Consider the following 23861-nt stretch of genomic DNA (forward strand, 5'->3'; position numbering starts at 1 on the left):
TATTCTGTTTATTTCTTTTTTTAAAATTTTTTATTTATTTATGATAGTCACAGAGAGAGAGAGAGAGGCCGAGACATAGGTAGAGGGAGAAGCAGGCTCCATGCACCAGGAGCCCGACGTGGGATTCGATCCTGGGTCCCCAGGATCGCGCCCTGGGCCAAAGGCAGGCGCTAAACCTCTGTGCCACCCAGGGTTCCCTATTCTGTTTATTTCTAACTGATTTCCAGATTTTGCCTTGACCTTTGTTAACAACATTTTCTCTCTTTCTCTGGGGAGAAAGCCCAGTTCTGTGTTTGAGTGTTCAGAACAATTCCACATGGAATATTTTATTACTTTTTTAGTAATATGTTTCCTCTGCTGGAGTGCTAGTTCCACCAAAGTAGGGAGAATATTGCAGTCAACATTTTATTCTGAATCCACTCTGTATTATGGTAGCCCTTTAGTGAATGTTACTGCTGGAATGAATCAACCCTCTAGTTTCTCAGCAGCTGCTTTTTTTTTTTGTTTTAATTCAAGCCTCATTCTTCTGCATATTTTCTAAGAGTTGTGTATAAGTTCTGACTTTGTTCAAGATTTGATGAGGATCTTCTGTCTCTCCACCCCTGCAAGCTTCCTATAGCTATAGTATTTATTATACAGAAGACACGCCAAGATAATGTATATTTTATTTCTTGAATAGAGCTTTAGCCTCTGACCCCTTAACTATATTGGTTATCTTTCAAACATAGAGCCGACTTCTCTCCATCCTTCAGGTCTTAGTTTAAATGCCACTGCCTCACCGAGCCCTTCCCAGCCCACACCCTCTGAAATTATTTTAATTCTGCTATTTTCTGTTTTAGTGTTGCCTTTCTCAGTGGCAGAAAAAGTTCTCCAAAATCCACATGCTCCTTTCCATGTCCCAGCTTCTCAGAGTAACTGAGTTGGGGCCATGTGACTACTTTCCACTGGACTATAAGGGGAAGTGACTTTTTTTGAGCCATTTCTGGACTGAGAGTGGCTAAAAGCTACTGCGCTCCACTCCCACTCTTTTTTTTTGTTGCAGTTATCACAGAAGGTAGGTGTTACAAATGATAGTAAATTATAAGAAGGAGGAAAGTGGGATGCTTGTGGAGCTTTACATGAATAAGAATTAAGTATCCTTTCATAAATGACTCAGATTTCAGATTAAAACTCACACACACACACGTACAAATTTGATGATAACTATAAACCCACTGACCTAAGAAGCTCAACAAACTCCAAGCCCATGCAATATGAAGAAAACTATACCAAAAAACAATCAAGTTATTCAAAAGCAGTGTGATAGAAAAAATATTAAAAGTAGCAAGGAGAGGGCACCTGGGTGGCTCCGTGGTTGAGCATCTACCTTTCATTCAGGTCATGATCCTGGGATCCTGGGATCAAGTCCCACATCAGGCTCCTCGAGGGGAACCTGTTTCTCCCTCTGCCTGTGTCTTTGCCTCTCTCTCTCTCTCTCTATGTGTGTCTCTCATGAGTAAATAAATAAAATCTTTAAAAAAAAAAAAGAAAGTAGCAAGAAGGGGAAAATCCCATTAATATATTTGGTACTAAATACTTATCTTAGAAAAGAAGAAAGATCCCAAATCAATAACCTCAGCTTTCACCTAAAGATACTAGAAAAAAAGAGCAAGTTAAAACAAAGGAAAGACAGAAAAGAAAATAATAAAGATCAAAGCAGAGATTAATATGATAGAAAACAGGGACACCTGGGTGGCTCAGCAGTTGACTGTCTGCCTTTGGCTCATGGTGTGAGGATCGAGTCTCACATCAGGCTCCCTGCATGGAGCTTGCTTCTCCTTCTGCTGTGTCTCTGCCTCTTTCTCTGTGTCTCTCATGAATAAATAAATAAAATCTTTAAAAAAATAAAATAGAAAACAAATAATGAAGAAAATGAATGAAACAAAAGCTAGATGGATCAAAGCAAAAGAAGATACAAATTACTAATATCAGGAATGAGAGAGAGAACATCACTACAGATTCTAAAGCAATTAAAAGGGTAAAAGAGGTGGCTCAGCAGTTTAGCGCCACCTTTGGTCCAGGGCGGGATCCTGGAGACCCAGGATCCAGTCCTGCATTGGGCTCCCTGCATGGAGCCTGCTTCTCTCTTTGCCTGTGTCTCTGCCTCTCTCTCTCTCTCTCTGTATCTCTAGTAAATAAATAAAATCTTAAAAAAATAATAAAAGGGTAAAAGGGAATATTTTGAACAGCTTTATGCCAAGTAATTTGAAATGGACAACTTTCTTAAAAGACACACAGTGCTAGGGCCCATTTAAGAAGTGGATAATGTGAATAATTCTATTAAAAAATTGACTTTTTAGTTAAAATTCATTCCACAAAGAAAGGTCCATGTTCATATGGCTTCACTGGTGAATTCTACCAGCTATTTAAGGAAAAATAATGCTCAAAAAGGAATGAATACTCTCAAACTCTTTATATGAGGCACCACCACCCTGATATCAAAACCAGACAAAGACATTACAAAACAGGAAAACCATAGGCCAGTATCCTTTATGAACATAAATGTGAAAGATATTAACAATGTCTAACAATACCTAAAAGGGATCATTCTTCATGACGCTAAAAGGATTTTGTTCTAAGAATGCAACATTGCTTTAACATTAGAAAATCAAACAATCAGTTAACAAACTAAATATGAAAATCATATGAACATCTCGATAGATATAGGTTAAAATATTGAATAAGATCTACCACTGATTCTTGATGAAAGTTGTCATCTAACTAATAATAAAGGGAGTGTTCTCAAGCTGATTAAGGGGCAAGTATGAAAAATTTCCAGCTGGGACACCTGGGTGGCTCAGCGGTAGAGCGTCTGCCCTTGGCCTGGGACATGATCCTGTAGCCCCAGGATCAAGTCCCACATCAGGTTCCCTGCATGGAGCCTGCTTCTCTCTCTGCCTATGTCTCTGCCCCTCTCTCTCTCTCTCTCTCTCTCTCTCTGTCTCTTATGAACAAATAAATAAAATTAAAAAAAAATTTCCAGCTAATGTCATAGTTGATCATGAAAGAATTAATGTTTTCCTCCTGTGATCCAGAGGAAGTAAAGGTCCACTCCTGCCATTTCTGTGTGACACTGCACTGGAGATTGTAAGTGGAGCAATAAGGCAAGAAAAAGAAAAAAAGGCAGAAAATACGACTGTCTATGTATAAAATCCAATGGCACCTAAGTAAAAGACTACTGATACTATTAAGTGATTCTAGCGAGGTTGGAAGATACAAGAGTAATATGTTAAACAGAATTGCTGTTTTGTATATTAGCATCAAATATCAGGTATTAAAATGAAAAAAAATAACATCAAAAAATGAAACTGTTAGGCATAAATTTGACAGAAGATCTGAAAAACCTGTACATTGAAAACTGTAGAACACTCCTAAGAGAGATGAAGTAAAACCTAAATAAATGGATCAATATACTATGTTTATAGATGAGAAAACTAAGTATTCTTAAAATGTCAGTTATTTTTACATTGATTTGAAGATTCAAGGCAATCAGAAATCTTAAAATCAAAAGGTACAAACTTCCAGTTTTAAAATAAATAATTCATGGGGATATAATGTGCAGTGTGTACTAAAATTATTAATACTATATTGCATATTTAAAAGTTACTAAGAGTAGATCTTGAAACTTCTCATAAGAAAAAATGTAACTGTATAGTGATGGATGTTAACTAGATTTGTTTATATACATATATTTTGCAATATATATAAATATAAAATCATGTATAACTGAAACTAATATAATGTTATAGGTCAATTGTACCTTTATAACAACAAATTTTTAAAAAGACTATAAAGCTACTACAATAATCAAGGCAATATAGTATTGAAGTCACCCAGATTAATAGAAGAAATTAAAAGTCCAGAAATAGATTCATACCTATATCAACATCTGAGTTTTTCCAAGGATGGGAAGACAAATTAATGCAGAAAGAAGGTGCTTTTCAACAATAGGTACTGGAAAATTAGACTACTTATGGATATGAAACAACAACTTGATAAATTAGACGTTATCAAAATGTAAAACCTGTGTTCTTCAAAAGATACTGTTAAAAGAAAGAAAAGGTAAGACACCGACCAGAAGAAAGATTTGCAAAGCATATATTGTATAATGTATAGAATATACAGAATATGTGAAGAATTCTCAAAAATCACTCTCAGGAAATTAAAAACAACCCAAGTGAAAAAAGCCCAACTCCTAGCCAGAATAATGTAAGTCCTTTTGTTCTTAAAACAAGAAAAAGCTGAACAAACTAAAAATCAGTCCTTTTCTTGACCCATCAGAGAACTGAGGTTGTAGGGCAAACCACTATCCCAAAATCTAGATAGAGGTAAATCCAGAGAGTCACAACCAAGTTCTACTCCCATTGAATGGAAGCTATTGGAGCTATAAACTGATAGGAACACTTAAATGGAATTTTGATGAATTTTTGGAGGCAGAATGTGTATTAGCATAAGAATGAGAAACTCCTGAACCCATAGTTTTGGGTGTGGCTTTCAGCAAAAAAAATCACAAGGCATGACAAAAGCAAATGAAAACAGTCTGAAGGAACAAAACGAGCATCAGAACAAGATTAATATATGACATAGATTTTGGAATTATTGGACAGGGAATTTAACTTTGATTAATATATTAAGGGCTCTCATGGAAAAAGTAGATAACATGCAAGAAAAGATGGGCAATGAAAGCAGAGAGAGGGAAACTCTCAGAAAGAATAAAAAAGAAATGGTAGAAATCAAAGCTACTCTAACAGAAATGAAGAATGCTTTGATGGGCTCTGTTGCAGACTGGACATGCCAAGAATCATACACTTGAGAATATGCCAGGAGAAACTTCTCAAATTGAAATGCAGAGAAATAAAAAAAGGAAAAGAATAAACCCCAAAACATCGAAGAACCATAGGACATTTTGAAAAGGTATAGCACACATGCAATTGGAATTTCAAGGGAAGAGAGAAACAGGGCAAAAGAAATATTTGAAGTAATAATGGCTGAAACTTTCCAAAATTAGTGACCGACAACAAACCACAGAGAACACCAAACAGGATAAATACCAAAAATCATTGAAAGATTTAACAGACACTTCACCACAGAAGACATAATTACATGAGTAGATACTCAACATAAGTAGTTACTAGGGAAATTCAAATGGAAACTATAATAAGATAACTATTACACACCTGTTAAAATGACTGAAATTAAAAAGACTACTGACCATACCATATATTGGTGAGGATGTATTGCTGGTGAAAATGCAAAAAGGTTCACCTTGAAAATAGTTTGATAGTGTCTTAAAAAGTTATACATATATGTATATACTATATGGTGCAGCCATTCTGTGTCTTATGTATTTACCTAAAAGAAAAGCAAACGCATATTGATATAAAGACTTGTATATGCATGTTCATAGAAGCTTTATTTTCTTATAATTCTGGAGGCTAAAAATCTGCAATCAGAGTGCCAGCATGGTCAGATTTGGGAGAGTTCTCTTCCTGTTTTTTGTATTTTCTGTATCCTCACATGGTGGAGAAAGAGAGCAAACTCTCTGGTATCTCTTTTTATAAGGGCACTAATTCCATCATGATGGTTCCATCCTGATGACCTCATCTACACCTAATTACTTCCTAAAGGCCCCATCTCCAAATACTATTATATTAGGATTTGGGGCTTCAGTATGTACATTTGGGGGGACACAACTGAGTCCATAGCAAGTGGTTACCTATGGTTGGAGGTTAGGGGACAGGACAGGAAAGAGGGAGGGAAAGGGGCTTGAGAAATTCCAAGGTGGTGGATGTGTTCATTGATTGTGATGGTTTCACATGTATATACATATGCGAAAATTTATCAAATTATATACTTCAAATGTATACAGTCTCTTATATTCAAATATTCTTAAGTAAAGCTGTGTTTAAAAAAACAAATCTTTTAAGAATGCAAATAAATGCAATGGAAGTGTGTGGAAAGGAAGTCAAAGGACTGATAAGCTCAGGATGTAGGATGAAGTTTCCATTAAGTTGGAGCAGTTGATTGTATTGTGTGCTTAAATATAGATTACTATCAAGGCCATAACTTTTGTTTTGGGTGATGGATTTGCATATGCCTAGCTTATTGTGAAAAATAATTGTTTAAGGTTGGACCGCACTTGGACCAATATTGAGATGTGTCACAAGCCATGAATTATGATGTACCCAATTGATGCATTTGAGGCTTACTCAAAGAAAAAAGGCCAGATTTCTAAGAATATTCTGCTCAAATCCTTTGTTACATGATTTGAGTGTTTACATAGAAAAAAAAGCCATCCCTATGATAGCATTTTTCCATTTTATTTACTTATTTATTTATTTTAAAGATTTTATTTATTTATTTGACAGAGAAAGAGAACACGAGAGAGAATACAAGCAGGTGTTGGGCAGAGATAGAGTGAGAAGCAGGCTCCCCACTGAACAGGTAGCCTGGTGCGGGGCCTGGGATCATGATGTGAGCCAAAGGCAGATGCTTAACTTTAAAAAAATTTCTTAACAGGTAATATTTATATGCAAAGAATTTATATGCAAGGTCAACAGTGGAGGTGGGTTCTCCTGCATGTGGCTATGTTAACCAAGTGGTGGCAGCATTGAGTAAGCAGTGTGTGTGGGGGGGTGTGTTTGTTTGTTTTGTTTTTAAGACATGGTTTATACTGGAAGCCAAGTAAATTACTTTGATATGATTTACATATTAGTACGATTCGTTGGTCCCTATCGCCATGTACATCTCTCATTTATTCCCAGGTAGAAACCATTTCAAGAGGTCACCGAACTCTATAGAATTACCCCTTTGTGAGCAATTGCTATCATAGACAGGTTATATCATGTAACTCAAGATGCCTGACTACTCTAAAGTACCTTCAAAAATCCAGAATTTTTGGGAACGCAGTGATTACTTCTTTTCCTTTTTTCCTTTTTCTTTTTCCTTTATTATGATGTCCTTATCTATTTTTGAGTGCATTCAACATTGATAAAAAATTTACCAAAATCAAAAAGCTCTTCAAAACATCTGAATATTTCTTTGTAGAAAGTCTTTTGAAAGATCTGTTCATATGATTGCTTTCTGGCCCTCTTCATTCATCTACCAGTTCATACAATATTTACCTAGAATCTAATCTGCATATGACTCTGTGCCAGGCACTAGGGGAAACAGGTAGTTAGAAAACAGTTGGGTCTAACTATCCTCGCAAAGTTTGCAGGCAAGGTCCCCCAAACACAACAATCTCTTCTTTCCCCTTGTGTGTCAGAGGAAGCTCATTAGAACAGACACGCTCACTCATCTGAGGGTTTTTCTTCATAGAATATACACTGCTTCGACTGCTATATGGTACATTTATCAGAAGTCAGTGTGTCTAGTATATAGGGTACCAAGAGCTTAATTAACCAGGATGTTTTCAATACTTCTTCTGAAGAATAAGGCAACTTTTGCATCTCTGTGTACTCTTCAGGTTACTCGAGAGAATTATGAAGAGCAAAGGTAGCAACCTTTGTGTTGTGTATAGGTTCCCACTCCATTCTTTCTTTCTTTCTTTTTTTTTTTTTCCTTGCCAGCCTGTGAAATAGGCCTGCCTAGGGATATCCTGTGCGGCTTCTATGGCTATAGGAGAAAGAGGCTAAGGAAGGGTGGAGGGCCAGATCCACCTCTCCTGGCCTAGTCAACACCTCCCACTCCACCTCCAAGCTCTACTAATTCTCAAATTTGGAGGTGGAGTAGCAGAATGAGATTAGACTCACTTCCCATTCCTTTCTTGTCCGCTTACTCTTTGATGATGAAGCAACTCTTAAATGATGTTGGGCAAGTGGTAAGCACCTGATAAGTATTTTCTGTCTCGAAACCTTGATGTAGAACCCAAAGGGTATAATTTAAATATTACTTATTGGCTTGAGAACAGGAAACACAGCTTCCAGAGGTATCTCTCTTATTTACTCCTACAAAATAATTAACTCGTTAAGAGACTATAGCTAAATAATTTGATTAGGCAGACATTTATTCCATTAGAATATAGGCTCCAGAGGGTAAGGATTTTGTCTGTTTGGTTCACTACGTATCCTCAATCCTTAGAACAATATGGGGCACATGGTAGACACCCAGTATTTGTTGAGTGAACAAGTGAGCGAATTTTCAAGGGCCTATATATTGTGTTTAGAGTGTGGACTTCAACCTATCACAAAGCTTTGCCTTAAATTTCAGACTTTTCAAATCCTGAAATGAAGAAATCAATAAAAAACAGACAAACGTGAATCTTTTACTTTAGATTTATATTGGAATATGTAAACATGCCAGATACATAACAATGCAGATGCAAAGATACTGACAAAGATTTTAATGAAAGCCACCTTTGGTTTTTCGTTTTATTTTTAAAGGGTAGATGTCAGAGGTTGTAGAAGGATCAGACATCTGTTCTAATTGTTCCTGGTTGTCCACTGATTTTGTCTAGTTTCATCTGTAAGTCAGGGATAATAGTACTCATTTATCTAACAGGTATTTATTGAGTCCCTCCTATCCCAGGCATTGTTCTTTGTGCTAGGAAGACATCAAGGAAAAAAAGACAAAAATTTCTGTCCTTGTGGAGTAGCAGGAGAGACAGACGATAAAAAGTCAATGTGATAAATATACATTTATATTTATTAGAAGTTGATGTGCTATGAGAAAAAAAGTAGAGCATAGAATAGAGAATCAAGATATTGGAGGACAGATTGTATTTTTGTTTCTTCAACATTTTATTATGAAAAATCTCAAATTTACAGAAGAGTTAAAAGAATGATACAGGGAACACCCATATAATCCCAACCTAAATACTATAATTGTTAACATGTTGCTATTTTGCTTTGTCATATCTACCCATTGATTCATTCATCAATCCCTCTTGTTTTTGAGGCATTTAAAAGTAAGAACATACGATGTATCCCTAAAACTTCAGCATGCATATCATTAACCACAGGTCAGTATGTATGTTTTTATGTAAAATTTATGTTGCATTGACATACATACATTTTAAGCATATTGAATGTAAGTTTTAATCAGTTTTGAAATAATGTAAACCCCCTAGCAGAATATAGTGTGTGTGGGTGTGTGTTTATCAACTGAGAGAGTTTTCTCATGTTCCTTTCCAGTCAATTCCTGTCCCTGCCTCCATCCTAATCCTCAAGAACTGCTGGTTTGTTTGTTTTTTATATGCATATTTCCCATTTGAATACATTCCTTTGAAAAATACCTATTTATGTATTTGGCTCATTTTTAAAAACTGATTTATCTTTTAATGATTTTGTTTTGAGAGTTCTTTATATATCTGGATACAAGTTCTTTGTCAGATATATATTTTACAAATATTTTCTCCCAGTTTTTGGCTTGGCATCCGTTTTGTTAATATTATTTTTTGGTGGGTATAAGATTTTAATGTTTCTGAAGTCTAATTCATCAGTTTTTTTTATTTTGTGCTTTATGCTTTTGTATTCTAAGAAACCTTTGCCTGTATCTAGCACAAATTAAAGTTTTCACCCAGAACCCAGTTTTAGCTTTTATGTTTAGATTTATTACAGTTCAGTATCCCGCCCCACTGCCAAATGGCTATCAAGTTACTCAAGGACTTTTTGTTCAAAAGATTTTCCTTCCTCCACTGAATTGCTTCGGCATCTTTATAAAAAATCAAATGATTGTATAAATGTGAATCTAAAGCTGGGCTCTTGGGCAGCCCCGGTGGCCCACCGGTTTAGTGCCGCCTTCACCTGGGGTCTGATCTTGAGACCCAGGATCGAATCCCACGTCGGGCTCCCGGTGCATGGAGCCTGCTTCTCCCTCTGCCTGTGTCTCTGCCTCCCTCTCTCTCTCTCTCTTTGTGTCTGTCATGAATGAATGAATAAAATCTTTTAAATAAATAAATAAATAAATAAATAAATAAATAAATAAGTAAGTAAGTAAGTAAAGCAAGCTGGGCTCTTTATTCTGTTTCTTTGATGTATTTTTCTGCCCTTATACCAGTACCACACTGTCCTGATCACTTAGCTATATAGCAAGTCTTCAAGTCTGATATTATAAGTCCTCTAACTTCACTCACTTTCAAGATTGCTTTGGATATTCCTGTGCCTGCTCATATAAATCTTAGAATCAGTCAGCCTCTACCAAAAATACTCATAGAATTTTGATTGAGATTACATTGAACCTATAGATCAATTTGGAAGACTTGACATCTTAGTACTGTTGAATCTTCCAGTCCGTGAACACAACATGCCTTCTATTTGTTTAGGTCATCTGTCAGCAGGGTTTTATAGTTGTTATTATAGAGGCCATTCTCAAATTTTAAAAATTTACTCCTAAGTGCTTTATGATTAGTTAACTATTATAAGAAATATTTTTAACATTTCATTTGCAAGTAGTTGCTGTTTGTATACAGAAATACAACTGATTTTTTTGTATTGATTTTGACTTTGTATTCTGTGATCTTGCTAAGTCCACTTTATTAGTTCTTTCATTGTTTTGTAAATTCTTTAGAATATTCTGTGTAAATAACCATGCCATCTGTGACTAGAGCATTTCAATTCTTCCTTTCTGATTTAGGCTTCTATTTTTCTTTTTCTTATATTATCACACTAACTAGGATCTCCAGTAAAATATTGGATAGTAATGGTAGCAGAGACACCCTTGTCTTCTTTTTTTTTTGGAGAAAAAGATTCAGTATTTCATTATTAAGTATAAACTTAGCTATAAGTTTTTTTGTAAATGCCTATTATATTGAGGACTTTAAGCTTTGCATTGCCTTTACCAAACCACTGGTACTATCTTTGTGTAGTTCTCCGAGCCTTGGATGGGCTTCTCGGAGTTTTCTTTCTGTGTGTGTTGTTCAGGGGTCAGAGATTTGAGCAGAATTTACAGATATACTTTGAGTCTCCACTCTGTGGCTTTCTTCTTTTCTGGATATCTCCCTCCAATTTTCAGCTGCTGTGGTAGCCTCAAACTTTGTGCTTTGATTCCTTAAGCAAGTAGGACTGCAGATATCTATCCAAGTTCTAGCTGTTCTGAGCCTAAAGAAAACCTCCAAAATGGGAAACTTGGGCAGCCCGGGTGGCTCAGTGGTCTAGCGCCACCTTCGGCCCAGGGTGTGATCCTGGAGACCCGGGATCAAGTCCCATGTCGGGCTTTCTGCTTGGAGCCTGCTTCTCCCTCTGCCTGTGTCTCTGCCTCTCTCTCTCTCTCTGTGTCTCTTATGAATAAATAAATAAACTCTTAAAAAAAAGGGGTGGGGGACTCTTTGAGTGACATTCCTGTCTTTCAGATGCCCACTCTCCTCCAAATCTGTCTGGGTCTAGTGATTCTCCAGTGTTTTACAGATGGCTTTTATAAAATAGTAGTTATTTGAACATTTTTTATTGAGATATAATTGGCATATAACATTGTATTAGTTTCCAGTGTATAACACAACGCTTCAATATTTGGATATATTGTGAAATACTCACCATGGTAAGTCTAGTGAACATTTATCACCATACATAGATACAAGATTTTTTTCTTATAATAAGAACTTATAAGATCTATTCTCTTAACAATTTTCAAATACACAATACAATATTATTCACTGTAGTCATCCTGCTGTACACTACATCAGTAATGTACATAACAACTATAGGTCATTGTTTTTTATGTTTGTTTTCCAGTGTTTACAGTAATTGTGAGAAGTTTGGTCTAACCTAAACTACTTCACGATTATCAGAAATGGAACCTACTTTAAATAACATGATCAGAATAGTCCTTACAAATAATGTAACATTTAAGCAAAGATTGAGTAGATGGAATAGATATTGAGTGTGAGTCAGAATGGCTCCAGACTTTTTTTTTTTTTTTTTTGGCTCCAGACTTTTTTGGCAAGCAGCACAGGAGGATGGAATTGCCATCAACTGAAATGGAGAAAACTATGGGAAAATCAGTTTAATAAAAAAAGATCTGTGCCCTAGAAGGCTCACACTCATAAGTGAGAGAGAGAGTTAAATAACTAATGTTATCAACTGACTGAACTAATGTGCTATAAGTATTCTTTATAGCAGTTCTGTGGGAGAGCAGAGGAGGAAAATGTATCATTTCAATTTGTGATGAAGGAACAGGTGCCAATCAACGTGTTGAGGAATGACTAGGGTGGGAAAGACAGGGAAGAAGGAATTAGTTATGGAAGAGTCATCATGCATTTCATGAACAATAGTACAGAAATACAAAGTTAATTCTAAGGAAATGAGGGAATGGGACATTGCTTGATGTGACCAATTTGACTATGGTGGTTGGGAAAGAGATGGAGCCTTTGGAGAGGAGGTTTTAGGAAAAAGATATAACCAGGCTGAGGACAGTATTATTTATTATGCTAATGAGCTTGCACTTAACCTATAGAGGCAGTAGGAGAAGGTACTTTTTTTTTTAAGATTTTATTTATTTATTTGAGAGAGAGAAAGCAATAGAGCAGGCATGAGCCAGGTGAGGGGCAGAGGGAAAAGCCAACTCCCCACTGAGCAGGGAGCCTGGAGCTGCATCCCCAAACCCAAGCCACAGGCAGATGCTTAATCCACTGAGCCATCCAGGCGCCCCAAGAGGAGGTACTTTTAAATAATAACATAAAAATCCTTGGATAGAGAATAAACCAATAATTTGTTCTTTTTTGGGTGTGTTCATTGTCCAAAGGCAATTAAGCATACACATACGCGCGCGCGCGCGCGCACACACACACACACACACACACACACACACAATCATACACATAGTGTAGTAGTTCTATAGAATGGTCTCAAGGCATTCTCTGGGTTGTTTTCTTGCAACATTATGGTTATAATTTGAAGGCCTTTTTTTTTTGACATGATTTAATGACCTCTCATGATCATAAATAGAGGGGAAACATAAAGTGAATACTGCCAATTTTCCCATTCATTTGGTAGGATGTTGACTGGTTATTCATTAGCCGCTGTATTCTGTGGGTCAAAAATATTTTATAACCATTGTGAAAAAAATTGATGCTACTGAGTCTTAGGATTGTTTCTTCAAATCATGGACCCAAGGACTTCAGGGGACTTCCACTACATGTCAGTCAAAAGCAGAAAATATATTTATTTCTCTTACTCATATAATAAAGTATTCAATGCTTTTCTGCACATGTTTAGGCATGTATTAACCTAGAAATTGTGTTGTATTTGTAGGCCTAAAAGAAACAGTGCATTCCTTGGGATATGTTAGGATTATCAAATGTCTTGATTAGAAAGTGGGGGGCTCCTCCAATTTTAACTTTTAAAAAAATAGTATTTATTTATATATTGATTGATTGATTTATAGTGTGTGAGCAGGGGGAGGAACAAAGGGAGAGGGAGAATCTCAAGCAGACTCCCTGCTGAGCATGGAGCCCAAAGTGGGGCTGTATCTCATGACCCTGAGATCATGACCTGAACTGAAAGCAAGAGTCGGACTCTCAACCGACAGTCACCCAGCCACCCCCAATTTTAACTTTTTTTAAAGATTTTATTTATTTGAGAGAGAGTGAGAGAGAGAGCATGAGTGAGGGAGGGGGCAGAAGCCGGGGGGAGGGTGAGCAGCAGACTCCCTGCTGAGCAGGGAGCCCAATGTGGGACTCTGTTCCAGGGCCCTGGGATCATGACCTGAGCCAAAGGCAGATTTTTAACCAACTAAGCCACTCGGAGCCCCCAAATTTTAATTTTTGAATGGTATTTGAGATGATTGGATACTTATGACTTCTATATACATAAGGAAAAACTGGCTTTAGGGCAAAAAGATGTAGATTTTAATTCTGGATCTTCCTCTTCATAGTGGCTTGAAATTAGCTGAATCTCCCAACTCTGGGCTTTGTCTTGAAAATGGAGATGATAATACCTTTTTCATTTTAGTCTCCAGTAACTATGAATATCAAAAAGGAAGTGGATATGATAGTAACATGAACATTATAAAGCACTATGTAAATATAAGTTATACGAATTTGTATTATTGCCATTCACTGCATATTACATAATAAAAAGTGTATCTTTCCTGGCAAAGACTGCAAGTGAGATTTAATTCACTGCTGAGATAACATAGAGTTCTATAAAAATGTATGTATGTATGTATATATGTATATGTAATGTATGAATCAGTCTCCTTTATTCTTATGATCTTAATTTTTAAAATCTACTCATATAGGTTCTTTTCCTTTTAGACTAAATAACCTCAGTTTTCATATGCTCTCTATGTTACACCTTTGTGTGTCCACACATCTTTTAAATAACTATTAATGAAGTGGCTTAAGAAAAAATTGCTTGGAATTGGTGGCCTGATTATGAACTGAGTTTCACTTGAAGGCATACCTAAGAGGACTGGTCTCTAGTGCTGGCCCCCATATTCTCACATGTTTATAGAGCTTCTTAAGAATTTTAGCCGTTGCATGAGATAAATTATTTGCTATAACTTCAGTGTTATTGTTAGTGAATGGAAGAGCACAGACCAATAGGTGGTGACATTAAGTGTAGCTCAGACTTATTGGTAAGGGGATGACTCTCCAAACCTACAAGAGACCTGAGTTCTTTCAATCAGTCCATGTTAAAATTAAAATTAGCCAATTTTAAGCTTAGAAATGAACTAATTTAAGCCCTAGGTCAATAATGGAGATCTTAAATACAATTACTTTTCATTTACAAAGCTTTTGATTAACTGTGCCATCTATCCATATGCCGTATATCCATGGCATGGAGCTTCAACATAAATGGTTAATGTCTAAGAAATGAATCATCAATATCATCCAAGTTAAAAAATGAGCCACTGTTTTTATTCTCAAATAGTGAACATGTGGTTTTTAAGAAGTTTTACTAGAACCTGTATAATCATTTTCTGGTTTCAGAGAAAACAGAGGGATACTTACTCTGCTAGAACATTACAGAATAAATACAGTTATTGAAAGTGAACAACTGTTGATTGGAAAGACATTTCAAAGACCCCATTTCTATATGAACATAATTCAAATTACTACTTTCATACATATAAAAGACTTCAGTAGTTTAATGCTGGAAAATTGGATTTAAAGTAAAATAGTAGTATCCCATTTAGAATATAGAAGATCTAAGGTACAAGGCATAGCTCTTGAAAACAATTTAAACTTTGACTTTGGTAATGTTCTTAAAAATTATATTTAGGGACACCTGAGTGGCCCAGTGATTGAGCGTCTGCCTTTGGTTCAGGTCATGATCCCGGGGTTGTGGGATCGATTCCCACATCAGGCTCCCCCCAGGAGCCTGCTTCTCCCTCTGTCTATGTCTCTGTCTCTCTCTGTGTGTCTCTCATGAATAAATAAATAAAATCTTTAAAAAAATTATATCTAAATGCCATCCATTGTGTAATGAACAAAGAAACTTTAATGTAGCAAATAGTAACTTTACTTCAGTAATATTAGGCGGATGGGCTGATTGTTGGGTTTAGGGTAACCTAAGCCACTCTGCATAGAGTAATAAAAGCCTTATTACTTTTACTTATTACTTTTCAAAATGAGATGATGACTGACACCTCCTATCTATATGTTCTTTTCCTTCCAAATAGAAAACCAAAATGATATTTTGGATATCAGTGTGCTAGTGCTTCAGAGAAATATGCGTGTGTGTATGTGTAGGTGTGTGTGTGTGTGATTTGCTTTTTTGTTATGTCATTTGGGAGGAGGTTAGGCACACAAATGATGTTATGAGTATTTTAACACCAGCAAAGCCCTTTAATCTGTGATAGTGGAAATATTTAATAGAAGACTATTCATGGAAATGTCTTTTGTAGGAAAAACATAGATCTAAACCACTAAGTAGGGAAACTAATTGAGGCAAAGACTTAGGACCTGGCTGTTTCCAGATCTCATTGGTATTGTTTTATTTCAGACATTTTACCCTTTCACCAGGCCAGCCGCTCCCGCCCTGCAATTGCCTTATACCATTACAGTGGTTAATTATAGCCATCAGCCAAAGCACTTTGGCTTACTATTTTGGTGGAAAGAAAAAGGGCGAAGTAATGATTTTACACCTTTCCTGAGGCTAACTCATAATGTAGATCTTCAGATCTCAAGTAAAGACCTCCAAATAAATGACCATTTAAAAATAGACCAGGGCAGCCCCCATGGCCCAGCGGTTTAGCGCCACCTTCAACCCGAGGTTGATCCTGGAGACCCGGGATCGAGTCCCACGTCAGGCTCCCTGCATGGAGCCTCCTTCTCCCTCGGCCTGTGTCTCTGCCTCTCTCTCTCTCTCTCTCTCTCGCTCTGTGTGTGTGTCTGTAGTGAATAAATAAATAAAATTTAAAAAATAAATAAAAATAAAAATAGACCAATTTATTTACTTTTCAGACCATGTGGATGAGCGAACAGTGTGCAATGGAATTGCCCCTGAAAAAGATGTAGATGGATTTCATATTATCAATATTGGAAGACTGTGCCTTGATCAGCATTCTCTCATACCCGCCACTGCCAGTGCAGTTTGGGAAATAATCAAGAGAACAGGTTGGTAACTTGTGGTCCACTGGACATATGTATGAAGTGCCACACTGAGCATTTGTGCAGTTCCTTGGTGGAACCATTTCACTATTGAGTGAAAGAAAATGATAAGCCATAAAACTTCAGTCTGTAGAAAGTTATAAAATCATAGAAGTCAAAGAATAATCCAAAATAAATAAAATAAAATAAAATAAAATAAAATAAAATAAAATAAAATAAAATAAAATAAGGAACGCATGTCAGCTTACTGGTAACTACTGTTGCACCTTATAGGAGTGGATTTTTCCCAGTAGTAGGATTGTGTCCCTGCTTTTAAATTATAAACTTACTGTGCATTTTCCAAAATGAATTGTGATTTTCCTTACCTTTAGAAACAAAATGTGATGAACATATTTGAGCCATCTCTAATGGCTTCAGTGTTTACTGTAGACATTTACATTTGAATTGTGCTCTGAATACAATACAAATATTCTCTTGGACTCTGGAGGTATATAGAGAGATATATACCTCTACATTAATCAGTTCCATATTGCCTTTATGTTGTGATTGTCCTGCCTCTCTCTCTCTCACTGTCTCTTCCACTTCTGACAGCATCTTCTCCTTTCAATTGTGCTATTTTCTAAAGGAGAAAATTTCAAGAGAAAGTAAATCCTAGAACCATGCTCTTAGGACGTTACTACTTGTAAAAGCCTTAATTCTAACCTCTTCATTTTACTTATGAAGCAACTATGCCCAAAGGAGGTAGAGTGTGCTATATCTGCAAGTTTTATCTTTCATAACTTTCTGAATCCCTAAAGTTCAGTGCCTTTCTCCTATGGGGTAAAGTGCATGAGTTTTGTAAGAAATACCCTTTTTCCCAATTCATTTTGTTCCAAATTTGCTGAAAGTTTGATTACCAATTAAGCTTGACATTGTTGTACTTTGTTACTTTATAATTAGTAGTAATTATTACTTATATTTTAAGTTTTTTGCATGTCTAACTCTTTGTGTGAATCTCCATATTTAAAAGTAATTTAGTGACAACTTGAAAAATGTAGTTTTTTAACAAGGACAATTAAAGAGGAAGTGACAAATCCAAGAAACATAAAAATAATGTTTATAAATAATGAATGTGGGCACATTATAGACTAGCCACACAGTAATTCAAATTTTATTCGAAGTTTTTAAAGAATGTTTTAGTTGGCTGTTCAAATGTTTAATTTGCTTCTTGTTTTTGATTCCTCATTTAAATCAAACTCTGTGTTTTAAGGAATTGAAACATTTGGGAAAAATGTGGTTGTAGCTGGAAGATCCAAGAATGTAGGGATGCCCATTGCCATGCTTTTACACACTGATGGAGAACACGAACGGCCAGGAGGTAGGTAGGACCTTAGAGATTCCATATACTCTTACAAATTTCTTTATTGTTAAAGTCATCAAGTAAGGATGTTTAACAATGTGACTTGGTATATTCGTGAGTTTATGCAAATTAAGGCTTCCCTTCTTCATCTAATGACATGAGCACCTTGAAAATGAATAAAAGAATTGCTGGGAATATACAGCCCCTTTGTCCCTATTACTGTTATTATTTTGGCCTTATACATTTTCTTTAAATAATTGACAATATAAACATTAAGAAAAGTAGAAAGCCACTAAATACATAACAATCACATGTTGACGGACTTCTGCATGCTCAGAGGCACACACACACACTGATGTATAGATATATAGATTTCTTATAATTATTAACCTGGGTGAATTCCAGTGTCTTGATCTTAAATTTTTAGATCTTTCTTTTAGGATCTTTGTTGACATAAGGCACATGAAATAACTTTTTAAGTCACAAAGCCCTATGGGAAAAGAAGCCCAGTGATGACATATCACTATCTTAAATGATGAATGAGACTTTTGAGTATTACTTTTCCTTCCTGGGCCTGAGGATTTAAATATTTCCGCTAATCAAAATGTGTATATGGATTGCAGTAAATTAGGGCCTGGTAATGATTCCAGGTAACTTTAAAAAGCCTTAGTTTTGAGGAGCTTTTTGAAAGGCTAAATCTAGTAATATGAACACAATATCATGGTGAACATCTACAATTCTAGTGTTATTATTTATGTCTAACTCAATCTACTAGTGCTGTCTCTTAGGATATAATATTGATTCATATTTGCCTTTGTGGAGTATTTTCTGCATTAAGCAAGTTAAAACAACCAGAAACATTTACCTGGGTATACCATTTTTTTGGAAAATTTTGACTCGGTGTCAGTTTGCCATTTTTTTCTTCATTTTCAACCTTTTATTTTCTTACTTCATTGATAACATAACAAGCAGCATTATGTTGTTCCACAACCTACATGGTACTTTCTCATAAACCATCTTTTTCATTCTTAGTAATTCTGGCATAGATTATTTTAATTTTGCAGCTAAAGGAATGAGCTCTCCAGACTTTAGATGACTTACCTAAGGCACACAAAGAAGTGGTGAATCCAGAGCTGGGAGCTGGGTGTTGACTGGGTTTAGGAGGATAGACTTGGAGTCAGACCCTGTCCTGCCAAGCCATGTGTGCTTGGGCGAGACATTTATGCCCAAGTTTCCACTTCCCACATCCGTAAAATGCAAATAATATTAATATCTCCTTCTCTGGGTTTTTGTGAAAATTAGATGAGATATGAGTGTAAAGCCCTAATTATAGTGCCTGACACAGTAAGTTAAGTTAGCGCTCAGTAAGTGTGAACTGTGGCTGTTACTATTATTTCCACTATATGTTTAACTTAATAATCTGCGGCCATATTAACTGTAAAGTTTAGAGTGACATGATCCAAGTTAATGATGTATTTTTCCCCTTCATTTGGAATTTTGTCTTTTTCTGCTAGTCTTTGTTGCAATAATTTACATAAACATAAAATTTATAAAGTCTGTAAAGTGTTTGATTAGAAATATGACATCATAATGTACATAATCGTACTTCCCATTGTACTTTTTCTCATAGGTTATCAATGTATTTTATGCTAATTTCTTGGTAGGTTTGAATTTTGAATTATTTATTTGTCTAGAATACCTAAGTCTAAGAAAATCAATTTATCCCTTTTTTATGCGACTTTAAATTAGACATCCCCGTGTCATAATACATATTAACTTTATAAACATTTTATGTTGTGTATTACAAAATATTCTCACTTGAATGCATGTTAAAAATTGAATAAAAGTGGAATGAGTTATAATATTGGTTATTTATATGCCAGGTAGTTAAATTTGCATTTATTATAGCAGCACCTAGGTGCCGTTATAATTGCAGTATCTAAAAGGTAATAAATTATATTAAAAATGAGGTTGGGCAGTTTGTAAAATGAGTGGTGTTTAATCTCATGCATATTTAATGGGAATGTGGTGACATATATGATTAATATAATGAATTGTTGAGAGCTGCTTACTGAAGATTTGGAGTCTGTGGGAAAGTTAATATTTCAAACGTTCCTGTCTGTTAGAGCAGTAATTATGTGCAGTGACTACATGTGCATTGTTAGCTAATGGAGATAATGAAGGGGGATTAACTAGGCAAATTCATATCTATGGGACTGTTCTGATGACACTCACAATGTTGAGCAGTCAGCTCCTACTGTATTTCTTTGCCAGAAGAGATTCAGAACCCTAATGATTCATTTGTGTCTTAAAGCCAAAGATAATTGTACTAGAAGAAAAATGGCTATACTGTAATTTAGCTTGATTAATATGTGTCACTTTTGGCTAGCTTTTAGTCCTGATTATTTAGGACATAAATCCCAGTTGTTTGGTGAGAAAGAGTTTCTTTTAATTCCTCAAGGGCTTGAAATATATAAAGCACTGAGAATGTGCTAAAATCATGAGGCAAAAGGGTAGTGCTGGTGCTTGACACTGCAGGATGCTGCAGGGAGATCATCTTCTGCTGAGGACATGTCATCACAGAAGGCTTTGTTGAGGACGTGGCATTTGAGCCACTCTATAATTTATATAGAGTAGATCAGAGATGGTTCCTGTCTTTCAAGAGCTTAGAGTCTTGGTGGTAAAGGGGGAGATAGATACAGAGGTGCATGATATACAAGTATGCATGTTTTAAATTGTAAATATCCAATGGCACAAAATAAATTTTGACATCTCTAAGAAAACACTGCATTTGCTTAGGGAAGCCTGTGGTTAATTGAGGGGGTGTAAAGATAATGATAATGGAGAATCTCTTCTCTTGAGCTCCACTACTTACAAGGATACTTGAATGCCATTGTGACTACCTAGAAGACACTGTGTATTCTTTTAACTTCTTTGTATATGGTAACCTACCCAGTCTCACTTTTCTTTAGAATGGAAACTGAATACCATTGGTTTCAGCCCAATGTCTTTATTTGTAGCTTTACTATGAGGAAGCAAGAGAGAAGTTCTTCAGTTTCTCTAAAATAGAAATTCCTCCAAGATAACAAAGTGGCATGATGACCAGGTGTTAAGATTATTAATTGTCACCAAAGGAATGAGATTCTGATTTTATTTCAAGGTTTTTTAGAGTAAGTGTCTTTTTGCGTAGTTTATATTCTTACATTTAGGGGTCTTAGATTACCCCTAAATGACTACAGCATGTAGTTACACGCTTCTCCTCTAGCTGAAAGGTTGTTGTATCATTGCAATCCTTGCATTGATGTAGGGATTTACTTTTACTTTTTTTTTTTTTAAAAAGATTTATTTATATATTTTAGAGAGAGCAAGCATGCATGCTGGAGGGGGAGGGGCAGAGGGAGAGGGAGAGAATCCCAAGCAAACTTCCCAATGAGCATGAAGCCTGATTTGGGGCTCTATCTCACGACCTTGAGATCATGACCTGAGCCAAAACCAAGAGTTGGACACTCAACAATTGAGCCATCCAGGTGCCCTGATGCAGGGACTTTTTCAAAGAGCATTTTAAAAGGAAGAACAACAAGATAATTGTGCTTAGAGTTCAGTAGGCTCAAGGATCTTCTTAATTTCATACAATATGCATTCAGTACTTAATGCTCTGTGAAACACTGTAGAGAAGAGTGGTAGAAAAGACTTAGTTCTGTTTCTGGAAGATGATAGTCCACATCTTCAGAGTTCATCTTTGAAGACTGTTTTCTCAAAACACTGCTTCTGCTTTGGTGAGCAGCTTTGGATTCAAGCTGCCCTTCTGCTGCAACTTTCTGTATATCAGGTAATTTTTACTCAAGGGGAATCTTATCAAAATGGAAAACCATGAGACATTTTGCCAAGAGAATGCCCTTCCTTTGTGAAAATTGGCTCCAGTTGTGAAAATGAACACTTTTGCCGGACTGGAAGCATTATCTCTTACCTATAGGACATGCTTTCAGGTGGTAACACAGGAGTGGATGTTCCAAGCAGTGCAATGTGATGTGAGTGGTATGTATGATTAAGGTCAGACCAGTGCCAGGTTGGGCCAGGCACTCTCGGGTTTCAAAGAGAGGAGCCAATAGGAACGCCTGGGAACGCAGGAGTCATGCAAAGGATCACACCACAAGGACTGGAGACAGTCTTGTTGGCAGCAGAGTGGAGTGAGACGTTTGCTACCTCCATGGAATGAACCATTGTCAAACTGGGGCAGGGAGGATGGCAGGCATTTAGTCTCTCTCCCTCCCATCCCACTACCCCTAAGTTAGAAGTACTCATAATAAGATATTGCAAATATTATGTCTTGTGATGTTTCCATGTTGGTTAGACTTTACTGAATTCCAGCCCTGAGTTTGCATAGTGGAAAGTAACAGAAAAAAAAAAATGCTTGTTCTAGTCTCCTTTTCTAAGCTGAATAATAAGGGTACTGCTTAATTTATTTTTAAAGATTTTATGTATTTGAAAGAGAGCATAGGGGGAGGGGGAAGGCAGTGGGAGAGGGAGAAGCAGGCTCCCCACTGAGCAGGGGGCCCAATGTTGGGCTGGATCCCAGGACTCCTAGATCATGACTGAGCTGAAGTCAGACACTTAACCAATTGAGACACTCAGGTGCACCGAGTACTGCTTAATTTTTAACATCTCCTAAATTCAGCCAGTTCTTATCTAGAAAGCACTGTACTTGGAATATAGCACGTATTCTTACATAAGACAGCTGGAACTATTACACTCTTGGATCTAACATTAAACATTATTTAAAATATAAAGTGACATCCACATCTTTCTTTTTCCCTTTCATTTTCTCTCTTTCCCCATGACCTCAGAGTACGAGGTATTTATTACCAGTACAAAGCATCCCTTTTCTAGCGTTTGTAAGCCAGCTTATTCCAGGTACCACTCATAAGGTTATTGTGATCTGCTCTACACTGCCTTTCAGTACATTCCTCTTGTCACTTTCTTCCTGGGACCTGATGCTGAAGGTCCATGGAATCCGAGGCTGGACTTCAAACATGCCATCCTTTCCACACCTCCTTGCCCTTGTATATCCTGTTCCCTCTGCATGGGATGCCACTTCTCACCGCTCACCTGCTCGCTTCACCACTTCACACCCATTTTTTTAGATGCGGCCCAAATCTTCTGACCTTACACATGATGTAGATGCTGTAGTCGCAATACTTCTCCTCTCTCATGTTGATCATCTACATGTTCTTTCCTACACATGTTTGGTGAATGTGAACTTCTCCAAGACAAATATGTGTCTCTGGCTTTTTCATATTTCTGAAATTCAGCACAGGACTTGGCATGTAATAATGTAACCAGCCAGCCCATCAATGAAAGTTTATTTAGTGTCTCCTATGTGCCAAGTAATGTGCTGGTATTGTAGAAAATGAGGCTACAGGCTAGGAATTTAAAATAAAATATTGTCATTTACAGAAATCCTTGTATCTTGAGAAGGAAGGGAAAAAGGGTGAGAGAAGTAGCTAGTAGCTAGCTAGTAGCTTACCACACACTAATTCCTTCGTATTTTAAAGTTACAGACATTGGGACACCTGGGTGGCTCAGCGATTGAGCACCTGCCTTCGGCTCAGGGCATGATCCCGGGGTCCTGGGATCAAGTTCCATATCCAGCTCCCTGCGGAAAACCTACTCCTCCCTCTGCCTGTGTCTCTACCTCTCTCTCTCTCTGTCTCTGTGTCTCTCATGAATAAATAAATAAATCTTTTTAAAAAATAAAGTTACAGACATTTATTATAAAAGTATAATTTAAGACTCCCCTCTCCCCAAGAATCAGATCACAGGGGAGAGGAGTGCTTCATGACTATCAGAGGATAGAGAGGAGACCTCAGGACACTGGAACGGAGGGGAGGATATTCCTGGCAGCATTAATTCAAAGATGTTACCGTACTTTTCCAGGAAAAACATTTAGGATCTATCCTTTTTTAGACTAACTTTTTTTCCCATCAAGCTGTT

General features: G+C 36.6%; 1 protein-coding gene across 16 annotated transcripts in view; it reads left to right on the forward strand.

The window, feature by feature from the left end:
- Window positions 1-23861, forward strand: part of MTHFD2L (methylenetetrahydrofolate dehydrogenase (NADP+ dependent) 2 like) — a 130617-nt gene that overhangs the window by 21079 nt on the left and 85677 nt on the right. For all 16 annotated transcript variants that reach the window (XR_005983024.1, XM_041724441.1, XM_041724442.1 and 13 more), the window contains 2 exons: window positions 16385-16537; window positions 17781-17888. Coding sequence is in view for 15 of the 16 variants with exons in the window: in XM_041724441.1 (XP_041580375.1) it covers window positions 16385-16537; window positions 17781-17888 (261 nt within the window). In the remaining variant the exon portion in view is untranslated. The remainder of the gene's footprint in view (window positions 1-16384; window positions 16538-17780; window positions 17889-23861) is intronic.

The sequence above is a fragment of the Vulpes lagopus genome, chromosome 12 (assembly GCF_018345385.1).
Source record: "Vulpes lagopus strain Blue_001 chromosome 12, ASM1834538v1, whole genome shotgun sequence".
Classification (NCBI taxonomy): domain Eukaryota; kingdom Metazoa; phylum Chordata; class Mammalia; order Carnivora; family Canidae; genus Vulpes; species Vulpes lagopus.